Source organism: Peromyscus maniculatus, chromosome 9, assembly GCF_049852395.1.
Source record: "Peromyscus maniculatus bairdii isolate BWxNUB_F1_BW_parent chromosome 9, HU_Pman_BW_mat_3.1, whole genome shotgun sequence".
NCBI classification, from domain to species: Eukaryota; Metazoa; Chordata; class Mammalia; order Rodentia; family Cricetidae; genus Peromyscus; species Peromyscus maniculatus.
Window position 1 is genome coordinate 38,890,129 of NC_134860.1, and position 20,394 is coordinate 38,910,522.

General features: G+C 51.5%; 1 protein-coding gene across 2 annotated transcripts in view; it reads left to right on the forward strand.

Moving 5' to 3' along the window:
* Window positions 1-20,394, forward strand: part of Dusp29 (dual specificity phosphatase 29) — a 47,990-nt gene that overhangs the window by 23,493 nt on the left and 4,103 nt on the right. For both annotated transcript variants that reach the window (XM_076544667.1, XM_042284646.2), the window contains exon 3: window positions 11,582-11,802. In XM_076544667.1, the coding sequence (XP_076400782.1) occupies window positions 11,582-11,802 (221 nt within the window). The remainder of the gene's footprint in view (window positions 1-11,581; window positions 11,803-20,394) is intronic.

The window sequence follows — 20,394 nt, forward strand, 5'->3', positions numbered from 1 at the left end:
AGTGAGCCAGGCCCTCCTACAGCAATTAAGAAAAAGGCTCACAGTCCTGGCCACAGGCCAATCTGGTCCAGTCAGTTCTTCATGTGAAGTTCCCTCTTCCCGGTGTCAAGTTGACAGCTGCAGCTGACTGAAGGAGTTTGAAACAAGCCACCAGGGGGCGACTCTAGAGGGACTGGCCGGATGTGGACCAGGGATGAGAAGAAGGCAGGGAAGGCTCTGACTGAGGAAACCTGGCCATGTGAGAAAGAGTTTGCTTCTTCAGTCTCTCAGCTGCAGTTAGGATCCAGAGCTCGGCCAGGGGGTTGCAGGGAGGGAATTAAGGAGACCTCAGTCAAATGAGGGACTGATGATGCTCTCAGAATAAACTGCACAGACCAGGGACAGTGGTGCTTGCCAGCAATCTCAGCACTAAGGCAGGAAGGTCACAGGTTCAAGCCCCACCTGAGCTACATATAGAGAACCTGTCAGTAACAACTAAATGGAGCAAACCACAGGAGTCTAGCAGACTCATGTGGGACAAAATGTTCCACCTCATTCCTTAGGCAAGTTAATGAAAAGGACACCCATTATTTGCCTGATGTCTTAGTTAGGATTTCTAGGGACATGTATCTCTGGCTCATTCTTTCTTTCATTTCTAGGAAGACTGTAATTGAATGAGCAGGCCAGTTAGGAACACGGCCTCCTCATTCAATCACATCGTCACCAGCTTCCTGTTTTCCAGGCTGGCCTCAAACTCAGAGATCCGCCTGCCTCTGCCTCCTGATTAAGGCGTGCACCACCACACCTGGACCTAAACTGTTCTTTAATTCCATTTTACAAGTTGGAAGCTTAGCTGGGTGGGTCTTGCCCTGAAGTAACCACTCCATTTATTCCATTTCTTAATCTGTTTATCTCCTCAAACACAGCATTTAGTTCCATTCCACTTTTTGGTACCCCGTTTCTCCTCAATTTGTACATTTTCTATTTTTCCTTGTTCAGCTGCTCCTTATCATTATAGATACCCATAAGAGTAAACACTAATAACCACGTGACAGAGTCAATACTAGGCTGATTTGAGATCTCCTCTGCCAATGCAATTAATCCAAAACTCTTCAATTTAGCCTCAGGCAGACCTTTTGGACAAGGGCACAAAGCAGCCATACTCTTTGCCAAAATATCACAAGAACAGTCTCTGGACCATATACTAATATTTTTCTCCTCTGAAATCTCTTGAGCCAGGTCCCCACAGTTTAAACCACCCTTGGCACCACTGTCTTCCATTTTCCTGGTAGGGTGGCCCATTAAGCCCCACTTAAAGTGTTCATTCAACTGCTTTCCTAATCCAAAGTCCCAAAGTCCATATTCCTTCAAACAAAAGCCTGGTCAGGCCCAGCACAGCAATACCTTACTGCTGGTACCAACTTCTGTCTTAGTTAGGGTTTTATTGCTGTGAAGAGACACCATGACCACGGCAACTCTTTTTTTTTCAGACAGGGTTTCTCTGTGTAGCTTTGCATCTTTCCTGGAACTCACTCTGTAGCCCAGGCTGGCCTCGAACTCACAGAGATCCACCTGGCTCTGCCTCCTGAGTGCTGGGATTAAAGGCATGCGCCGCCACCGCCCGGCTGACCACGGCAACTCTTATAAAGGAAAACATTTAATTGGGGCTGGCTTACAGTTTCAGAGGTTTAGTCCATTATCATCATGGTGGGAAACATGGCAGTGTGCAGGCAGACAGGGTCCTGGAGAAAGAGCTGAGGGTTCTACACCTTGATTCAAAGGCAGCAGGAAAAGAATGTGCGCCACTGAGCCTGGGCTTGACCATCTGAGGCCTCAAAGCCCGCCCCCACAGTGACACACTTCCTCCAACAAGACCATACTTCCTCATTGTACCACTCCCTGTGGGCCAAGCATTCAAGCACATAAGTCTACCTATGGGGGCCATTCCTATTCAAACCACCATGCCTATGAAATTCACAAATAATAAAAATTAGAACATAGGAGACAGTTGAGATGACTCAGTGGTTCACAGCGTTTGTTGCTCTTCCCGAGGACCCAGGTTTGAGTCCCAGCAAACACCGGGTATCACATGACTGTCTTTAATTCCACTTAAGGTTATCCAAAGCCCTCTTCTGGCCTCTTCAGGAACCATGAATGCACTGACACACATTCATGCAAAACATTCATACACATACAAAAATATACAATTAAATTTTCTTTCTTTTAATTGGACTGTAAATCTGAGCCAGGTTTTCTGAAGGGCCACTTAGGAATGAGTATTGGACACAGCTTTCCTAATTATTATTAGTGTGTATGTGTGTGTGTGCTGTGTGTGTATGTATGCTGTGTGTACATGTGTGTGTGTGTGTGTGTGCTGTGTTGGTATACTGTGTGTGTGTATACTGTGTGTGTATGCTGTGTGTGGTGTGTGGTGTGTGTGTGTGTGTGTGTGTGTGTGTGTGTGTGTGTGTGTGTGTGTGGTGAAGGGTATGTGAGGCACATGGACAGCCCAAATGTGCAGAGGACAACTCTGTGGAGTCAGTTCTCTACTTCCACCTTTACGTGGGTTCTGCCGATGCATCTCAGCTTGTGAAGCTTGCATGGCAATAGCCTTTACCCACCGAACCATCTCACCAAATCTCAGACACATTTTAAATTGTCCATTCCCCTGGCCTAACAATTCTGCTTTTAAAAGTCTCTCGCATCAGGCAGTGGTGACGCACGTCTTTAATCCCAGCACTCGGGAGGCAGAGGCAGGCAGATCTCTGCGTTCAAGGCCAGCCTGGTCTATAGAGCCAGTTCCAGGACAGCTGGGGCTTTACAGAGAAACCCTGTCTCAAAAAAACCAAACAAATAAAGTCTCTTGCAGTAACATAATCAGATGTGCAAAAAAAGTCCTGGCCAAAATGACAGAAAGATGCATGCAGGTACTGAAGGCCATGAAGTACCATCTGAGGCTCACAGTACACCGCCAATATCAAAGGTTTTGAACTGTATGTACAGGTGTCCTTCAGGGACACCTCTGGCTCCAACTACCATGATAAACATCAAAATAAAGCAAGCCTTTTGAATTCTTTGGTCTCCCAGCACATGTGAACTCCTTACAATATTCCATATTAGGAATGTTCAGCCCTTTTTTTGCTTGTTTGTTTGTTTGTTTGTTTGTTTTTGTGGGGCCAGGGTTTCCGTGTAACAGCCCTGGCTGTCCTGGAACTCGCTTTGTAAACCAGGCTGGCATCAAACTCACAGAGATCCATCTGCCTCTGTCTCCTGAGTGCTGGGATTAAAGATGTGCACCACCACTGCCTGGCTCCACAACCCCCTTTTTAGAACATTTTAAACTTACTTTTATTTACTGTGTATGGTGTTTTGCCTGCATGTACATCTGTGTACCATTTCTGTGTAAGTGCCCTCAGGGACCAGAAGAGGGTGCCAAATCCTCTGAAACTGGAGTTACAGGGAGGTATGAGCTGCCGTGTGGGTGCTGGGACCTGAACCCAGGTCCTCTGGAAGAGCACTAATGCCCTTAACCACTGAGCCATCCCTCCAGCTCTGTCGTTCAGCCTTTTGAACTGAAAGTCAACAGTGTTATCTACAGAGTTCATGCTTGAGAACTGTGCAATCAAGTTACAAACAAACTCATGTTTTAAGTCAACCAGTGATTTTGTGTTGGACCTCCATAGCTGTCCCTGGTCATATGCAGCTGTGGGTTGGGTACATCTACTAGTCTATATTAAGCAATGGCATTATATAGGACAATGTACATCTTTCAGTTAATTTTAGCTTTAAAAAATTCTACCTGTCATCTGAGCTGGTGGGAGAATGGCATCGATAGATTTAGCTTGCTGTGGGGTTGCCGTATGTCTCCAACTGTTAAAAAAAATGTAGCCTCTGTGCTGGGAGAAGAGCTCAGTGGTAGATAGAGCTTGGCTTCTTGCTGGAGGCCTTGGGTTCAATCCCCAGCACCACACACACACACACACACACACACACACACACACGTGCACACTCGAGCACACAAGCACACTTACATACACATGCATATACACATATGCACAAACACACACACATACACACAGACATATGCATGCACACAAATAGGCGCACACATATATATGATCTTTGAAGGACAATAAAACAAGGTATGGCTGGGTGGTGGTAGCATATACCTTTAATCTCAGGAGGTAGAAGCAGCCTGGTCTACAAACCAAGCTCCAGGACAGCTAGGGCTACACAGAGAAACCCTGTCTTGGAAAAATAAAAAAGTAAATAAATAAATAAAAATAATATAAAACAAAGTCTGAATCAGGCCCGACGGTGCAGGCCTGCAATCCCAGATACTTAAGAGACTGAAGCAGGGGGTCACAAATTCAAGAACTGCCTGGGATACAGAGCTAGTTTAAGGCCAGGTTGGGCAACTTAATGAGACCCTGTCTTAGAACAAAAAGTAGAAAGAAGGCCAAGGACGCAGTGCAGCTCGGAGATAAAGCACACATCTAGCATGTGCAAGACCTTAGGTTCCATCTCCACTACTGCAGATAAAAACAAAATAAGAGGTGTGCTGTATGGTATTATTTCAAAAACATGTCTTTATAGAACAAAAACATAAACAAGTTTATGCACAGACAAACAGCTGGGAGGGGCTGGAGAGATGGCTCAGTGGTTAAGAGCACTGGCTGTTCTTCCAGAAGACCCAGGTTCAATTCCCAGCACCCACATGGTGGCTCACAACCATCTGTAATGAGATCTGGTGCCTTCTTCTGTGTACATAATAAATAAACAAATCTTTAAAAAATATATATAAAACAAAAATAAAAACAATCCTATGCACAAACAACTGGAAGGGGCTGGAGAGATGGCTCAGTGGTTAGGAGCACTGGATGCAATTCCAGAGGTCCTGGGTTAAATTCCCAGCAATCACATGGTGGCTCAGAATCCACCATGGTGGGGACCCGATGCCCTCTTCTGGTATAAAGTTGTACATGCAGATTGAGCACTCATACACAAAATAGACAAACCTTTTTTTAAAAAGTAAAGGAAAAACAACTACAAGCTCTTACATCAAAATACTAATAATATAATCTTTATCTTTAGTGGGTAGAAAGACTGGTGTATTTTTGTGGGGTTTTATTTTCCATATTCTTGCTGGGCACGTTATTTCTGGAAGGAGATGACATGCGGTTTTAACACATTCCTTAGAACTAGGATTTTAAAACATATCCAGACATTGAGGCCCCTTTGCCATCTAAATTATTTTGCATGTGCATGTTCATGTGTGTGCACCTGTATGCTATATGTATGTGTGCATGTGTGGGAGGGTGAAAAGTACTCTTGTGTGCACATGTGTAGGAACATAGGCAGAGAGCAAATGACCTTCTCCATCCGCTCCACTTTATTTTTTGAGAAAAGTTGAACCGAGTGCCCATCAATTCAGCTAGACTAGCAGGCCGGCAAACCACAGGGATCCTGCCTCTGCCTCCCCGATGCTGGGATTGGAAGCACACCACTGAGCCTAGCTTTGGCGTGGGTGCTGGGGACCATGCGTTCCTGGCAAGCACTGTACTAACTGAGACACTTCCTCAGTCCCTCATCGTCCAGACTCTTGAAGTAAATTCCTCAATCTGTTTGCCGTTGGTTCCCCAAAGTCTTTTCCCATGATCAGAGGCAGGCCCAGAAAAGAGACACGCGTGGTCTTTTTTCCCTCTGTGTCATCTCAAAACATCCCAGGGTTTCTTAGTTCCTTTCCCATATAACCTATCTGAGCCAATTATGTCTCTGGCCCTCAAATTAAGGAGAAAAAAAAAATACAGTGCCAGATATAACCCTCCATCCACACTTCAATTTCAGTAACTGCTTGTTGCTGGGTCCTAAGGGCTCCCTTGGGGGAGGGAGTGAGAAGGGGCGGAGTCAATGGCACAGACACAGGGCGTCAGGTAAAAGGCAAACAGCAGACTTGTTTATTCAGCAATGAGGAGAGCCTTATTACCCTTCTCCCAGCACCCAGGCTGCATCCCAACCCGGTGACATTGCGCGTTCGCCCCTCCTTGGCTAGGCACGATCAGGACCTCTGACAGCGCCTGTCACTAGGCCCTCAGGCAGCCCCAGGTTGGCTCATTTCTTGGCTCACAGGACTTACCTTCCTACAACTGCTGAGCTGGGTAGGCATGCAGTGTCCAATCTAGGAAACACTAGCTTTTATTTGCAGATTTCCCAAAATGCTGTGGGTGCTCTTTCAAGGTCTCAAGCTGACTCTTAGCTGAGAGAACCCCCCAGAGTGGTGTATGAGGACACCACGCCGCGCCCCCCCCCCAACTCCCCGCTTCCCAGTTCAATCAGATAGAGCCCTGAGAACTACCTGATGGACCTCAGAGGCTAAGATGGACCTAACGCTCTCATGAGCCCTCTCTTCTCAGATACAACCAAAGCCAGCTGGGTGGGGTGAGTGGCGCCATATCACTCAATGTGTGCCATCTCCCCTTGATTCTTGACCCCCAAAGCTGCGAAGGGCAAACTGCAATTTATTCAAAACTGCCCTCGGATTCTGTGGAGACTCTGTGGCTGGACCCAGAATGAAGTGTTTCTGGGAGTGGGGGTGGGGGTGGGGGTGGGGGTGTGTTAGAGCTTCCTGTCAAGGACAGTTAATTTTAATTTTTCCACTGAGCTCAACCTCAAAGTGAGGCTGATTGCTACTCAGCAGGATGGGCTGTGTTGGTGGAGGCTCTAATTGAGTGCAGATCTGTGCCCCTAACGCGTAACCTCTGTTGTATACATATTTTGGGACAGGAGGGAAAAAATGAAAAACAGGCCTTTTGAAGGAAAATGATGAAAGTGGAATGTGTTCTATATCCAGGATGCCAGCACCAAGGGCCAGCGCCGGGGAGCTCCATGGGACCCCAACCCCCCCCCGCACCCCCCCAACCCCCCACCCACCCACCCCCCGCTCATGTTTGAGACAGGATCTCGCTGTGCAGACCTAGCTGATCTGGAACTCACTATTGAGACCAGGCCGGCCTCAAAATCACAAAGATCCACCTGCTTCTGCTGTGTGCCGCCAAACTGGGTCCCCACTCTTCTGCTTGCTTCAGGCAGGGCCTCACTCTCATCTAGGCTGGCCTGGCACTTGTAACAACCCCCCTGTCTCAGTCTCCCGAGTGCTGGGATGGAAGACGTGAGCTAGCACACGGGCGGCACACACAGACAGCGGCTCCAATAGGCTCCCTGAAAACCCTCTCCACAGGCCCAGTTCCTGTGCTCAAACCTTTCCCAAACACTGACTGCCGAGGGCCCTCTCACGGGGAACAAGGGCACTAAGGAGGGAGGGAGGCACATTGGCAGAGGACTTGGCATGTTTCCGATGTGAGGCTCCTCCTGGCCTAGGCTGTCGGTCCTTACTTGTGTCCAATATGGTTAAGTCCGCCACACCATTTTGTCAGTGGTTTTACTATGTGTGATGGCCAATCTCGGCTGTGAACTTGACACACCGGGGAAGAAGGGCTCTCAACTGAGGCATTAGTCTGGCTTCTGGGAATGTCTGAGGCGGTATTTTCCTAATTGCCAACTGATGGGGAGAGTGGGGGTGGGGTGGGAATACAACCCACCGTGGGTGGTACCAGCCCTAGGCAGATGGGCTATATAAGAAAGGTAGCTGATTGTGAGCCTGGGGCTCCCCCATGGTCTCTGCCTTAGTTCTTGCCTCAGATTCCTGACTTAAGTTCTTGCTTCCCTCGATGATGGATGGTAACCTGTAAACTCAAATCAACCCTTTCCTCCCTGCCGGGCTGCTTTTGATAAAGGTATCTATCACAGCAAGAGAACAACTTAGAACAGCCTGGGTCTTCACAGGAAGCACACCGCTCCTCTGGTCTCTAGTGTAAAGGTCTGAAACCTCGTTACCCTTCCCTGAGCAAGAGCCGGTCTTTGTGCCAGTGAAGGACATGTCTTCTTTTTTTTTTTCTGGAGCTGAGGACCGAACCCAGGGCCTAGCGCTTGCTAGGCAAGCGCTCTACCACTGAGCTAAATCCCCAACCCCAGGACATGTCTTCTTAAAGCCAAACTACCACTCTCTTCAAACATTGACTAAAGCCCCAAATACTAAAGCCTATATTCCCTCCAAATCTTCCTCCCCTCCTCTCCCCTCCCCCATCACACACTCTGGTCCCCCCCCCTCCCCCATCATACACTCTGGTCCCCCCCCTCTCCTCCCCCATCATACACTCTGGTCCCCCCTCCCCTCCCCCATCATACACTCTGGTCCCCCTCTCCTCCCCCATCATACACTCTGGTCCCCCCTCCCCTCCCCCATCATACACTCTGGTCCCCCCTCCCCTCCCACATCATACACTCTGGTCCCCCCTCCCCTCCCACATCATACACTCTGGTCCCCCCCTCCTCCCCTCCCCTCCCCCATCACACACTCTGGTCCCCCCCTCCTCTCCCACATCATACACTCTGGTCCCCCCTCCCCTCCCCCATCATACACTCTGGTCCCCCCCCTCCTCTCCCCCATCATACACTCTGGTCCCCCCTCCTCTCCCACATCATACACTCTGGTCCCCCCTCCCCTCCTCTCCCCCATCATACACTCTGGTCCCCCCTCCTCTCCCACATCATACACTCTGGTGCCCCCCTCCTCTCCCACATCATACACTCTGGTCCCCCCCTCCCCTCCCCCATCATACACTCTGGTCCCCCCTTCCCTCCCCCATCATACACTCTGGTCCCCTCTCCTCTCCCACATCATACACTCTGGTCCCCCCTCCTCTCCCACATCATACACTCTGGTCCCCCCTTCCCTCCCCCATCATACACTCTGGTCCCCTCCTCCTCTCCTCCATCATACACTCTGGTCCCCCCTCCCCTCCCACATCATACACTCTGGTCCCCCCCTCCTCTCCTCTCCCACATCATACACTCTGGTCCCCCCCTCCTCTCCTCTCCCACATCATACACTCTGGTCCCCCCCTCCTCTCCTCTCCCACATCATACACTCTGGTCCCCCCCTCCTCTCCTCTCCCACATCATACACTCTGGTCCCCCCTTCCCTCCCCCATCATACACTCTGGTCCCCCCCTCCTCTCCTCTCCCACATCATACACTCTGGTCCCCCCCTCCCACATCATACACTCTGGTCCCCCCCTCCTCTCCTCTCCCCCATCATACACTCTGGTCCCCCCCTCCCCTCCATCATACACTCTGGTCCCCCCCTCCTCTCCCCCATCATACACTCTGGTCCCCCCCTCCCCTCCATCATACACTCTGGTCCCCCCTTCCTCTCCTCTCCCCCATCACACACTCTGGTCCCCTCCTCCTCTCCCCCATCACACACTCTGGTCCCCCCCTCCTCTCCCCTCCCCCATCATACACTCTGGTCCTCCTCTCCCCTCCCCCATCATACACTCTGGTCCCCCCCTCCCCTCCCCCATCATACACTCTGGTCCTCTCCCCCCCTCCCCTCCCACATCACACACTCTGGTCCCCCCCTCCTCTCCCCCATCATACACTCTGGTCCCCCCCTCCTCTCCCCCATCATATACTCTGGTCCCCCCTCCTCTCCCCCATCATACACTCTGGTCCCCCCTCCCCTCCCACATCACACACTCTGGTCCCCCCTCCCCTCTCCCCCATCATACACTCTGGTCCCCCCTCCTCTCCCCCATCACACACTCTGGTCCCCCCCTCCCCTCCCCCATCATATACTCTGGTCCCCCCCTCCCCTCCCCCATCATACACTCTGGTCCCCCCTCCCCTCCATCATACACTCTGGTCTCCTCTCCCCTCCCCCATCATACACTCTGGTCCTCCCTCCCCTCCCCTCCCCCATCATACACTCTGGTCCCCCCTCCCCTCCCCCATCATACACTCTGGTCCCCCCTCCCCTCCCACATCACACACTCTGGTCCCCCCTCCCCTCCCACATCACACACTCTGGTCCCCTCCTCCTCTCCTCCATCATACACTCTGGTCCCCCCTCCCCTCCTCCATCACACACTCTGGTTCCCCCCTCCTCTCCTCTCCCCCATCATACACTCTGGTCCTCTCCTCCCCTCCCCTCCCCCATCATACACTCTGGTCCCCCCTCCCCTCCCCCATCATACACTCTGGTCCCCCCCTCCCCTCCCACATCATACACTCTGGTCCTCTCCCCCCCTCCCCTCCCACATCACACACTCTGGTCCCCCCCCCTCCTCTCCCCATTCCCACACTGCTGAGACATCAGCGCAGGCCAAGCTTCCTTCCTCTCTTGCTCATACAACAGCAGACCTTTCTTGCTTCCGCTTTTCATCCCCCTCCAATCCATCTCGACACATCAACTATTCTGATCTTTTAAACAAGGCTCACCCCTTTCTTAAACCATCTGTGGCCAGAGTAATATCCAGACCCCTCTTCTCTGTGGCCCAGGGCCCACCCCGCCCCCACCCTGCCCACTCATTCCTTCCCATTCTTACTCCGCATTCCTTCAGCCTGGATGAAACATCGTTGCCCGAGTCTGTTTCGGGCCTCACTCCAATGCCACCTACCCACAGAGGTCTGCCAAGCACCCTTCCAAATGTAGTCTCATGGCCATGCTGAATCGTGTCATGTGTCTCTACAGCTCCTGTTGTTCATTTGTTATTTACTATAAGGGTCAACAATTAATGTGGAGAGGAAGAGGGAGGCGAGGCAGGCCATGTCAAGGAATTAACCACAACCTAAGGTGTGGAGGCTGAGGGTGATGAAGGAAACCTTCGCGACTTCTGTAGTCAATCATTTATCCCCAAGTAATGATGGAGATTCTTTGGTGTGCTGATGGTACCGAAGGGAACAGGTTGATCAAGCCAAGGTCTCCTGGGAAACTCCCATTCTAGCAGGAGTAGCAAATAACAAATGAACAACAGTAGTACGTCCCCCTGGACCCCCTCCCCAAACACTGCCACTAGGAATAATTGCTTGCTCTGATACTCTAGTCAATGGCCTTTTTGTCTAGCTCTGTTTAACTACCTCAAAGCAACCTTATTTTTGTTCCTAGAAATTCTTCTGCTGAAAACCAAGACTCGGACCTGGAGAAACTAGGTCCTTTGGAACAAGGCAAGCCCAGCTAGGCAAAGGGTTCAACAAAGCATTAAGTCCCTATCCATAGTGTCCTCCACCATGCCAGCATCTATTCAAGAATTTTATCCAACCCCAACGAAATCCCACAGAACCATCGGCTTGAAGCCGTTTTTCCCAGCTATGACCTCCAAACCCATAAACGTTTGGAGCCTTCAGAGTAGACGCCTCTTTTAAAGGGTCTCCTGGGGCTCTGTGAAGCAGACCCGGACGAAGAGATTAATTCAGTTGCCTCTGGGGAGATCTGGCAGGTCCAGCCCCAGGACCTGCAGGATTAGGTGAATGATCCAAATTGAAAGAAAGGGCAAATGCCCAGCCCGCGCCTACTCCTGGGGATTGCTTTCTCAATACTTGGAAAAACCAAACTATGCCCAGCGGCCTGGGGCTCAGGAAGAGAGGCGCTTTGGGTCTTTGCTTGTAATCGCCTTGCACTGGGAAGGCCCAGGGCCCTGCGAAGAAAGCCGTGCACCCCCCGAAGCACACGGCGTCCACCGACTGCCCCTTCTCCCTGCCCCAGGGCCACAGCGCTGGACCGCTACGGGCTGCAGAAGGCCGGCTTCACGCACGTGCTGAACGCCGCGCACGGCCGCTGGAATGTGGACACCGGGCCAGACTACTACCGCGACATGGCCATCGAGTACCACGGCGTCGAGGCCGACGACGTGCCCACCTTCGACCTCAGCGTCTTCTTCGACTCGGCTGCCGCCTTCATCGACTCCGCTCTCCGAGACGACCACAGTAAGTAAGAGACACTCTCCTCCCTGCCCGGACAAGCCCCGCCCCTCGCGGAGGCCACGCCCCCAGGCATAGAGCACGCCCCAAAGCCGAGACCCCGCCCCCGCTCTGCCAAGGCATGCTCGCACCCAGCACCCCCAACTCCCCGGAAAGGCCCTGTCCCTCTACGTAGGCCTCGCCCCAGGAAGAAGCCTCCCTCCAGCCAGCCCGATCCTTTCCCCAGGGCGTGTTTCTCAAAACTGGTGCCTTGGGGTGCAGGGCACTGTCGCCAGGGATTGGCTGTGCTAACCGCCCCACTACTGATGTTGCTTGTGGGGTTCTGGGCTTGATAGCCACTGTGGGGAAAGGGAAAGGCGGAGGTTCACACGGCAGGGCTTTTGGTCAGAGTCTTTGTCGTCGAAGGAACGGCCATCCTTGAAAAGGCCTGGGTGGTCTAGGAGTCCTCAATGCTGAGAACTGCAGGCAAAAGGCTAATGGTGCCTGGGCCCAAACTTGACTAGAGCCAAAGGCTTCAATGCCAGAAAACTTTGAAGGAGCTGGCTTGCTTGCGCACCCATGAACGGACTGCCCCCTAAGACATACACCTTTTGAAAGTTGAGGGCCCTGTATAAACTACAGTAGAGGATCTGGGCGTTGCACCCACGGTGTCCTCATTTCCCAATGTCACTGACCCATCTTCTAAAGTCAAAGACTAGTCCTTGCCCTTTAAATGCAGTTTTGGCTGCTCAAACGCAGGAAAGCTACACTGTCTATTTTGGAGAGCAGGGCGCAGTCTGGGTTTGCCCCACGGGTAAGACAATACGCAGTTACTGCCTCCGGGTGCCCTTCAGCACATTCCGCAGAGGCCAAAGGGACATCACCTCCCTAGTCGGCGCTCTGACTTCAGCCTCATGTGTCACCCCCCTAAGGGAGTCATCACATAACTCAGGGTATCCAGTTACTGAAAAGAAGCCTTTCTTGCCAGAAGAGGTTGGGAGTACAAGGCTCACTGACCGACTGACCTCCTTCAGGAACTTGCAACCTGGGTCTAGGCCTAGACCAAGTCTGCCAGACAGGGGACCTTGACAGCACCCTTGGCTCCACGGCCAGCCACGGCCATCCGCAGAATTTGTCATCATTTTGGATCGGAAGACACTATGCATTGAAAAACACCCACAGGGTCAAAGTGCTTAAATTAGAGGGATGTATCATTTCTGACCTGTCCTTTTAGGATTCTATTTACGGATGTCTTTTGTATTCGGTCCATTCTGAGTTTCCGCACAGGGTCACAAAAGCAACTGGACTCTTCATTCACCACCACGAGGTAAAATTCACCTCGTGGTATTTGAAGTTAACTGAAAACATATTGGTGGTGGTGTGTTGTGGGGGGCGGGCGACGCTGTACAGCAACCCAGTCCTCCAGTATCTGTTTCATGTGCTCGGCTGCCATTTTTATGTCTTAGAACTCCCTCTTAATGGAAGGGGCCTGGCAGACCTGGGAGAAGACAGGGCCGGGTTCAGCTTCTCATCACAAAACTCAGTAATGATGTGATTCCTCCAGTGATGAAAACATTTACCTCGAGCAGCTATAATGAAGAGCAGCAGCGGCGGAATCCATAAAGCTCTTGGCATCGAACCTGGAGCGCAGGAGGCGCAGGAGGCACTTGACAGAGAGAGGCCGCGCACCGCGAAGCGTGTAACCACGCCAGCATGTGCACCTCATCATCGTAAAGTTTCCGATCCTAAGAAGAAAAGAGAGAGAGAGAGAGAGAAAAAAGGCATTCCGACTTTGAACTTGTATGATACACTCACATGAAAGCTTGTTTTAGGATCCCAGCACACGGTTTGAGAAGCTGCCCTCACTGCCAAATCGGGAAAAGATTTGGGCTCTGGAGCGAGATGTTTCAAGGGCTGCTGGGCGGATCACAACATCAGCCGGAAAGCATCCCCCTGGTGTTAGACCCGGTGCACCCCGTAAAGGGCGGGTCAAGAGGAAAGAGCGTATACAGACGTCAGAGGGTGCACAGGAAACGGATGGGTGAGGTGTGGTGATAAACAAGCTGGGGTTAGAGGGCAGATGACCCCTCTGGGGGTGGGAGGTCGGGCTCCATTCTTAATGACCTTTGAATTGTGCTCGTCTAAAGACTTTCTCAAGCCAGGGCCTGAAATGCCAACCCCTTCACAACCAAGCGTCCTATGAGTGTACGGCGGCGCCGACGCCAGCTGTCTGTGGGCAGGGGGTGGAGGTATGGGGTGTCATCTTTGAAGGGGCAGCTGCTGTTCAGCCCCAACCTGTGTTTCTTGTGAGACTCGACGCCAGTGTGGCAGAACTTCTGACTTTCCGGGGAAAACCTCCGATCTGGATTTTACTTCGCGCCGCTCACATTTTAGGTGCCGGCAGAAGGTGAACAAAAGTCCCTCGATCATCCGCTTGTCGTCCGTGTCCCCAGTGGTCCAGTAACAAAAGAGAATGCTGGTTAGCTCAGCTCCAGCATTGCCACAGACTGTAGGAGAAGTGGATGGCAGGTGTCTGGCCTGCCTGCCACATGCAGGGGGTGGCCTGATCGTGTCCAGTCATGCACTGGAAAACAAGGGGACACAGTGGTGGCATTTCCCAGCCAGACCTGGTCGCATGTTTCCTATTATGCTCCTGATGTAAGAGGTGTTGATGGACAGTCCTTTCTTTTTCTCCCTCTTGCCTTTCTTGCCCTCTGTTGGCAAGTCTCAGCCACAGACACACCAGCTATTACCCCCCCCCACACACACACTGCCAGTTATGTTCACACTTCTGTTATTTTGTTAATTTGATCTTATTTTTTGTAACGCTAGGGATTGAACCCAGGGCCCTCCATCTGCTGTGTGGTTTCCCTTTTGCTTTTTCATGTGTTATTTTGTTTGTTGGACACAGAGTCTTGTTACATAGCCCAGGCTATCCTGGAATTTAGGATCCTCCTGCCTCAGCTTGGGCTTACAGGCTTATACCACTGTACCTGGTTTCTTTTCTTTTCTTTTTGGTTTCTCAAGACAGAGTTTTTCCATGTAGTTTTGGCACCTGTCTTGGATCTCGCTCTGTAGATCAGGCTGGCCTTGAACTCACAGAGATCTGCCTGGCTCTGCCTCCTGAGTGCTGGGATCAAAGGTGTGCGCCACCACCTGGCAAACATGTGTAGTCCTCAAGCTGGACTCGAACCTGTGATCCTCCCACCTCCACTTCCTTCAGCAAATCCTTCTGGCATGCGCCACCAACCCCGGCTGTACCTGGTTTCTTTTTGAACATCGTCTTTTGCAGTGGTGTGAAGCTATACCCACAGCCCGTCACCGGCCTCTGGGGTCCATTCCTATCCCCACTCTATGCCAATGGGACCTTCCAAAAGAACTAGGAAGCCTGCATCATGGTGGAGAGATGGGAGCGGTAACTCAGTCCACTGTCCTGCCTGGTAGCTGAGAAAGCAGACCCTGAGAAACCAGGTGCTGTGCCCAGGGTCACAGAACTCATCAGAGGCGACACCCACTTAGCAGGAAGGAGCCCTTCCCTCAACCCGGCCCCACAGAAGACTCTTGTCCTTAATTGAGTATCTCTTTGGTGACTGTGTTATTGAAGAGATGCCACAGACATGGAGGTAAGCCAGCTGGCTATAGGATTTGACACACATGAACTCATCCTGCTTCCCTGGGGGGGGGGGGACGGACGGACGGACTGACAAGACATTACCACGGAGCCTGGTGTGGATGCTCATGAGGCACTCTGAAGCATCTAGTTTGAGGAAATCTCCTAAGAAAGGCCAGATATCACCTGCTCCGAAGATCGGGTTTCGGCATCACAGCTGGCCCATCACTCACTCTCAGTCTTAAACAGGCCACAGCCTACTTCCGAAGCCATCACAGATTCTATGACAGGGACTGCAGATGTTGCTGGGTAGGACACCATTTTCTTAGACTTGGGGGTGAATCCCCAACATCCTCGGGTCTGTGTGGGGGGAGGAAATCCCAGCACTCAGGAGGCAGAGGCAGATGGAGCTCTGTGAGTTTGCGGTCAGCCTGGTCCACACAGCAAGTTCCAGGCCAGCCAGTGTTGCATTGCAAAACCCTGTAATAAAGAGTTGAAAAATAAAGCCCGGGCCGGGAAGAGAGCTCAGCTGGTGGAGTGTGCGTCAACAAAAGCACGAGGCTCTCGGTTCATGCGAGACCCCATGTGAAAACACAAATAAGCAAACAAGCAAAAAACCAGATGTGCTGATGGGCCCTTGCAATATCAGAGCTGGGGACGTGGAGACAGGCTAATCCCTGGGGTCTGTAGCCAGCCTAGCCTATGGGGCAAGGTCCAAGCCAGTGAGAGACCTTGTCACAAAAAATAAGGTGGCCAGTGCCTGAGGAACAACATCTGAGGCAAACCTTTGGTCTCCATTCGCACGCATGCGTGTGCGCATACTACAGACCAAGTGGGTATGATTATAGAGATGAAGTCATCTTTCTAGCAGGAGATGTCCAGATGGTCCCCAAGTGTTAGACTATGGTCCCCTTCCTTTCTGCTGGACTCATACCTTGTCCTCATTCTCTGAGGATCGCTACATCCCCACATCTGTCTTGGATGGAGCAGGAAGTCTTTCTCCCTGTACAGGTCACTGAGGATGGCAGCTTCCAAGGCAGTGAGGGAGGAGCAAGCAAGGGCAGACCCTAAAACCAAAGAAGGGGGTGCTGATGAGGGTGCACATTAGGCCTGGATAGCAGGTAGGGCTTGTGGGTCACAGGCTTGGCAGTTGTGTGCTCCTAAACATTTCATCATCATCATCATCATCATCATCATCATCATCATCATCGTCACTCATCATTGTGTGTCGGTGATGTGTGCACAGGGGTGCACATCTGCAGAGGTCAGAGGACAGCTTGCAGGAGATGCTTCTCTCCTTCTACCCAGTGGGTTCTGGGGACAGCACTCAGGTCATCCACTTAACCCAGTAAGCAGTTTACCCAGGGAACCATTGGCTCCTGACACACCTGATTTCAGTGACAGAAGCTCACCTTTTGGTCACCACTGAAAACAAGCAATTGGATGTGGCAGGGATTTTTTTTTTCTTCTTGAGATAAGGTTTTACTCTGTAAACCAAGCTGGCCTCAAATCTTGAATTCATGAGAATCTTGACGGCCCAGCCTTATAGGTATGAGCTAGATACATTAGAAATTCCGAATTTAGAGTTTCTCCTCATAATTATAGCATTTCCTCTTCTGGCAAAGATTTGGTCGAAGCCAGCATTTTTCAGACATAGGTTGCGACCTATCCGTGGGTCATAAAATCAACATAATGGATGTGCCCTTGTTTCTTTCCTTTTAAATTGGATAGATGAGAAAGAGTAGAGGATGATAGCACACATTGCATGTAGCTGAGGTACATATTATTGGCAAAACTTTTATCCGGTGCGCACACGCTGGCAGCAGCTCTGGTGTCCCTACTGTGGCTTGGAGCGTGGCTGTGACCGGGACAAGCCACTTCTCTGCACACCCTTCAGTGACCTCATGCGTAGCATGGCAATGGTAATTTGGTTGAAGCCACTGGGCAGTTGTGAGAATTGACCGTAACGAAACACGTGAAGTGCGGGGCCGCTAGGCATATTGGTGCACACTTGTGACTCTAGCACTCCGAGGGAGCTGAGGTAGGAAGACTGAGAGCCCACGGCCAGGTGTCAGTGATGTAGCAGGACCCCATCTCAAAAGCACATAAACAAAATGAACGACCCATCCAGTACCCAGAATACCCAGAGCAAGCCAGGTCACCTAGGAGTCAGCTTTGGATTGAACTAGAAAACATCGGTACCAGCAGCGCTCCCTGCCTCGGGACCCTGCTTGGGGCCAGAGTCACAGTCATAGAGCCTCCTGGTTTCTTGAAGTTCAGGCAAGGACTGGGAACAGGCCTCCCTCGCTGCCTCAGTTTTCCTCCACCAAACTGGGGCCTCAATGGTGGTACTTGGCAGAGCCCCAGTGCCAAGGGGGTACAGGACCCTGAGGGGCCGGGGACAGGAAAGTGGTGGGGCCCCGGGGCACCTGAGACCTCCAGAGAACAACCTGGTCTTACCCTGGGGAAGTTGGCCTCCCTTTCCGGGCTGACGGCACTAATGAGAACCACATTTGGTTCCAAGAGCCCCAGCCAGAGCTGAGCACCCCTTCATTCCTTCCCAACCGCACCCTCCCCCCCAATTTTTTTTCCACTCCACCTCTTCACCTTCCTTCCCTGTTTCCTCTCTGTCTTCGCTCTACAGACTTCAAGCCCCTCAAAAAGCTTTCATCTGCTGCACATGTTTAGTTATGACAGGAGAGGAAGAAACACACTAGCTATCAGCAGAGCTAGCTGGCCGGGAGCCAGGGAGCCTGGATTGTTCCATCTAGCAGAGGTGGATGGTCATGGGCTTGGATGTTCACGGGCTTGGATGAGAGTGTGGACCAGTGCCCTCTACACGGCAGAGCCGCAAAGGGGGCAGCTTCCCGCCCTCCTCGCTGGCTCGGGTAGACAGAGAGAGGCACTGGTTGTGATGAATTGGAGGACACTTCTGTGCCAGGCCCCCTGCGGTCCTTGCAACTGGTCACAGGTCTTCCTATCCCAGTGGAGTGGAACAGGAAAACCGGGGCGCCTACTGTGCGGAGGTTCTTGTGTTTCTTACGTTGTCCTGGCTTCTGGACTTTGTCGTCGTCCTGGGCTGGGTCCCATGAGGAAGGGAGGGCTAAAAGGGACAGAGAGCCACGCCCACACAGAAACCGTCCACAGGTAACTTCCTGTTTCATCTCTCCAGGCCGAGAGGCAGGAAGACACACAGCACTGTGGTCACGCAGCTCCAGACACCCCAACCAGTTGAACCTCAGCAGAGTATCCCACCACTGAGGGAGAACAAAGGGCCAAACCTCAGAGCACAGTGGCACACACTGAGGGCCTCGAACACATTTCGCATTAAGCAGCTTCTTGTGGCGTCAGCCTTGTGGGTGACATCTGGAGAGACATTTCACTTCCTGAACGTGTTCTCCATCTGCGAAGCAGGCACAATGATAAGGAGGTTGAAGTCAAAGCTGAAATGAGACCGGGCCAGTGGGTGTACCGGGTGGGCTCTAGAGCGCCGCCAAGTGGAGACCCGAGGGACCGGGCCGCTTGTGCATCGTGGCTGTGGATATGGGTGATACTGGCCTGAACAGCGTGGAGACCACTGGGTCTCAGAGTTTTAGGTTTCAGAACATTTTATACTCTTAAAAGTCAGTGGAGAGTTCACTTTCTGTTTATAGGTAATATCTATCAAAGCTCACTCCATTGAAAATAAGAACTGAGAAATTTCAAATATTCAATAATAAAATGTATGGATTGGGGGATCTCTGGCACCCATAAATTGAGCATTGTAGCTCATACTTGTAAATCCCAGCACTGAAGGCGGAAGAAGCAGGAGGATTAGAAGTTCAAGGCCAGCCCGGGGCGGTGGCGCACGCCTTTAGTCCCAGCACTCAGCCAGGCAGATCTCTGTGAGTTGGAGGCCAGCCTGGTCTGCAGAGCAAGATCCAGGACAGGCACCAAAACTACACGGAGAAACCATGTCTCCAAAAACCAAAAGCCACAACAACAAAAGAAGTTCAAGGCCACTCTCAGCTAGGTAGGGAGTTCAAGGCCAGTCTGGAGCCCATGAAACCCTGTCTTAGAAACAAAAACAAACCCATCAGGAGCCTCGCACTTTGAATGGCTCCTTTGCCACGATTCTGTAGTTCTGCCGGTCACAAGTTCTTATGCTTGCCATTTGAAAATTGTGGTTCACCGAATTCCTTGGGCCTTTCAAACGCCCTGCCTTCCACTGTACATCGTTGATCCAAGTTTGCCCACCTCACCAGCGCCATCTTTTTTTGTTGCTCTTTTTTATTGGCCTGTTTGGTCGGTTATGGAGAAAGGGTCACTATATAGTTTGGCTGACCTGGAGCTAGCTCACTAGGTAGCCCAGGTTGGCCTTGAACTCACAGTAACCCTTCTGCCTCTGCCTCCCGAGTGCTGGCATTAGAGGTAGGCAACACCATGCCTGCCCCACAACATCCATCCGAATGGGAGACTCTTGAGGTATTAGGAAACTGCATCGTGGTGCAGACAGAGATTTAGAATTCTAACTCCTGCCTGAAAGCTTGCGTTTTTATCTCCGACAACACACGCATCACATTTTCTTTGAAATGACAGACTGCCTTGGTTTACTTTTTTTTTAATTTCCAGATGGGTAGGCTTAAGTGGCCTGGATAACTACGTAGACCAAGCTGTCCTCAGATTCACAGTAGTCTCTCTGTCTCTGCCTTCTGAGTGCTGGGCCACCACAGGCATATGACTACCACAACTGGGCCTCACACATTCACTTTTTTTTTTTTCCCCCGAGACAGGGTTTCTCTGTGTAGTTTTGGAGCCTGTCCTGGATCTCGCTTTGTAGACCAGGCTGGCCTCCAACTCACAGAGATCTGCCTGGCTCTGCCTCCCGGGTGCTGGGATTAAAGGCGTGCATCACCTTGCTTTTCCTCGAGCAAGCCAATGTTTGTCGTTTGCATTTAGCATGCTTTGTGTGCATGCATGTCTCATAGAACATTAAGAAGTGTACCCCGGGGCTGAAATTGGACAAGACT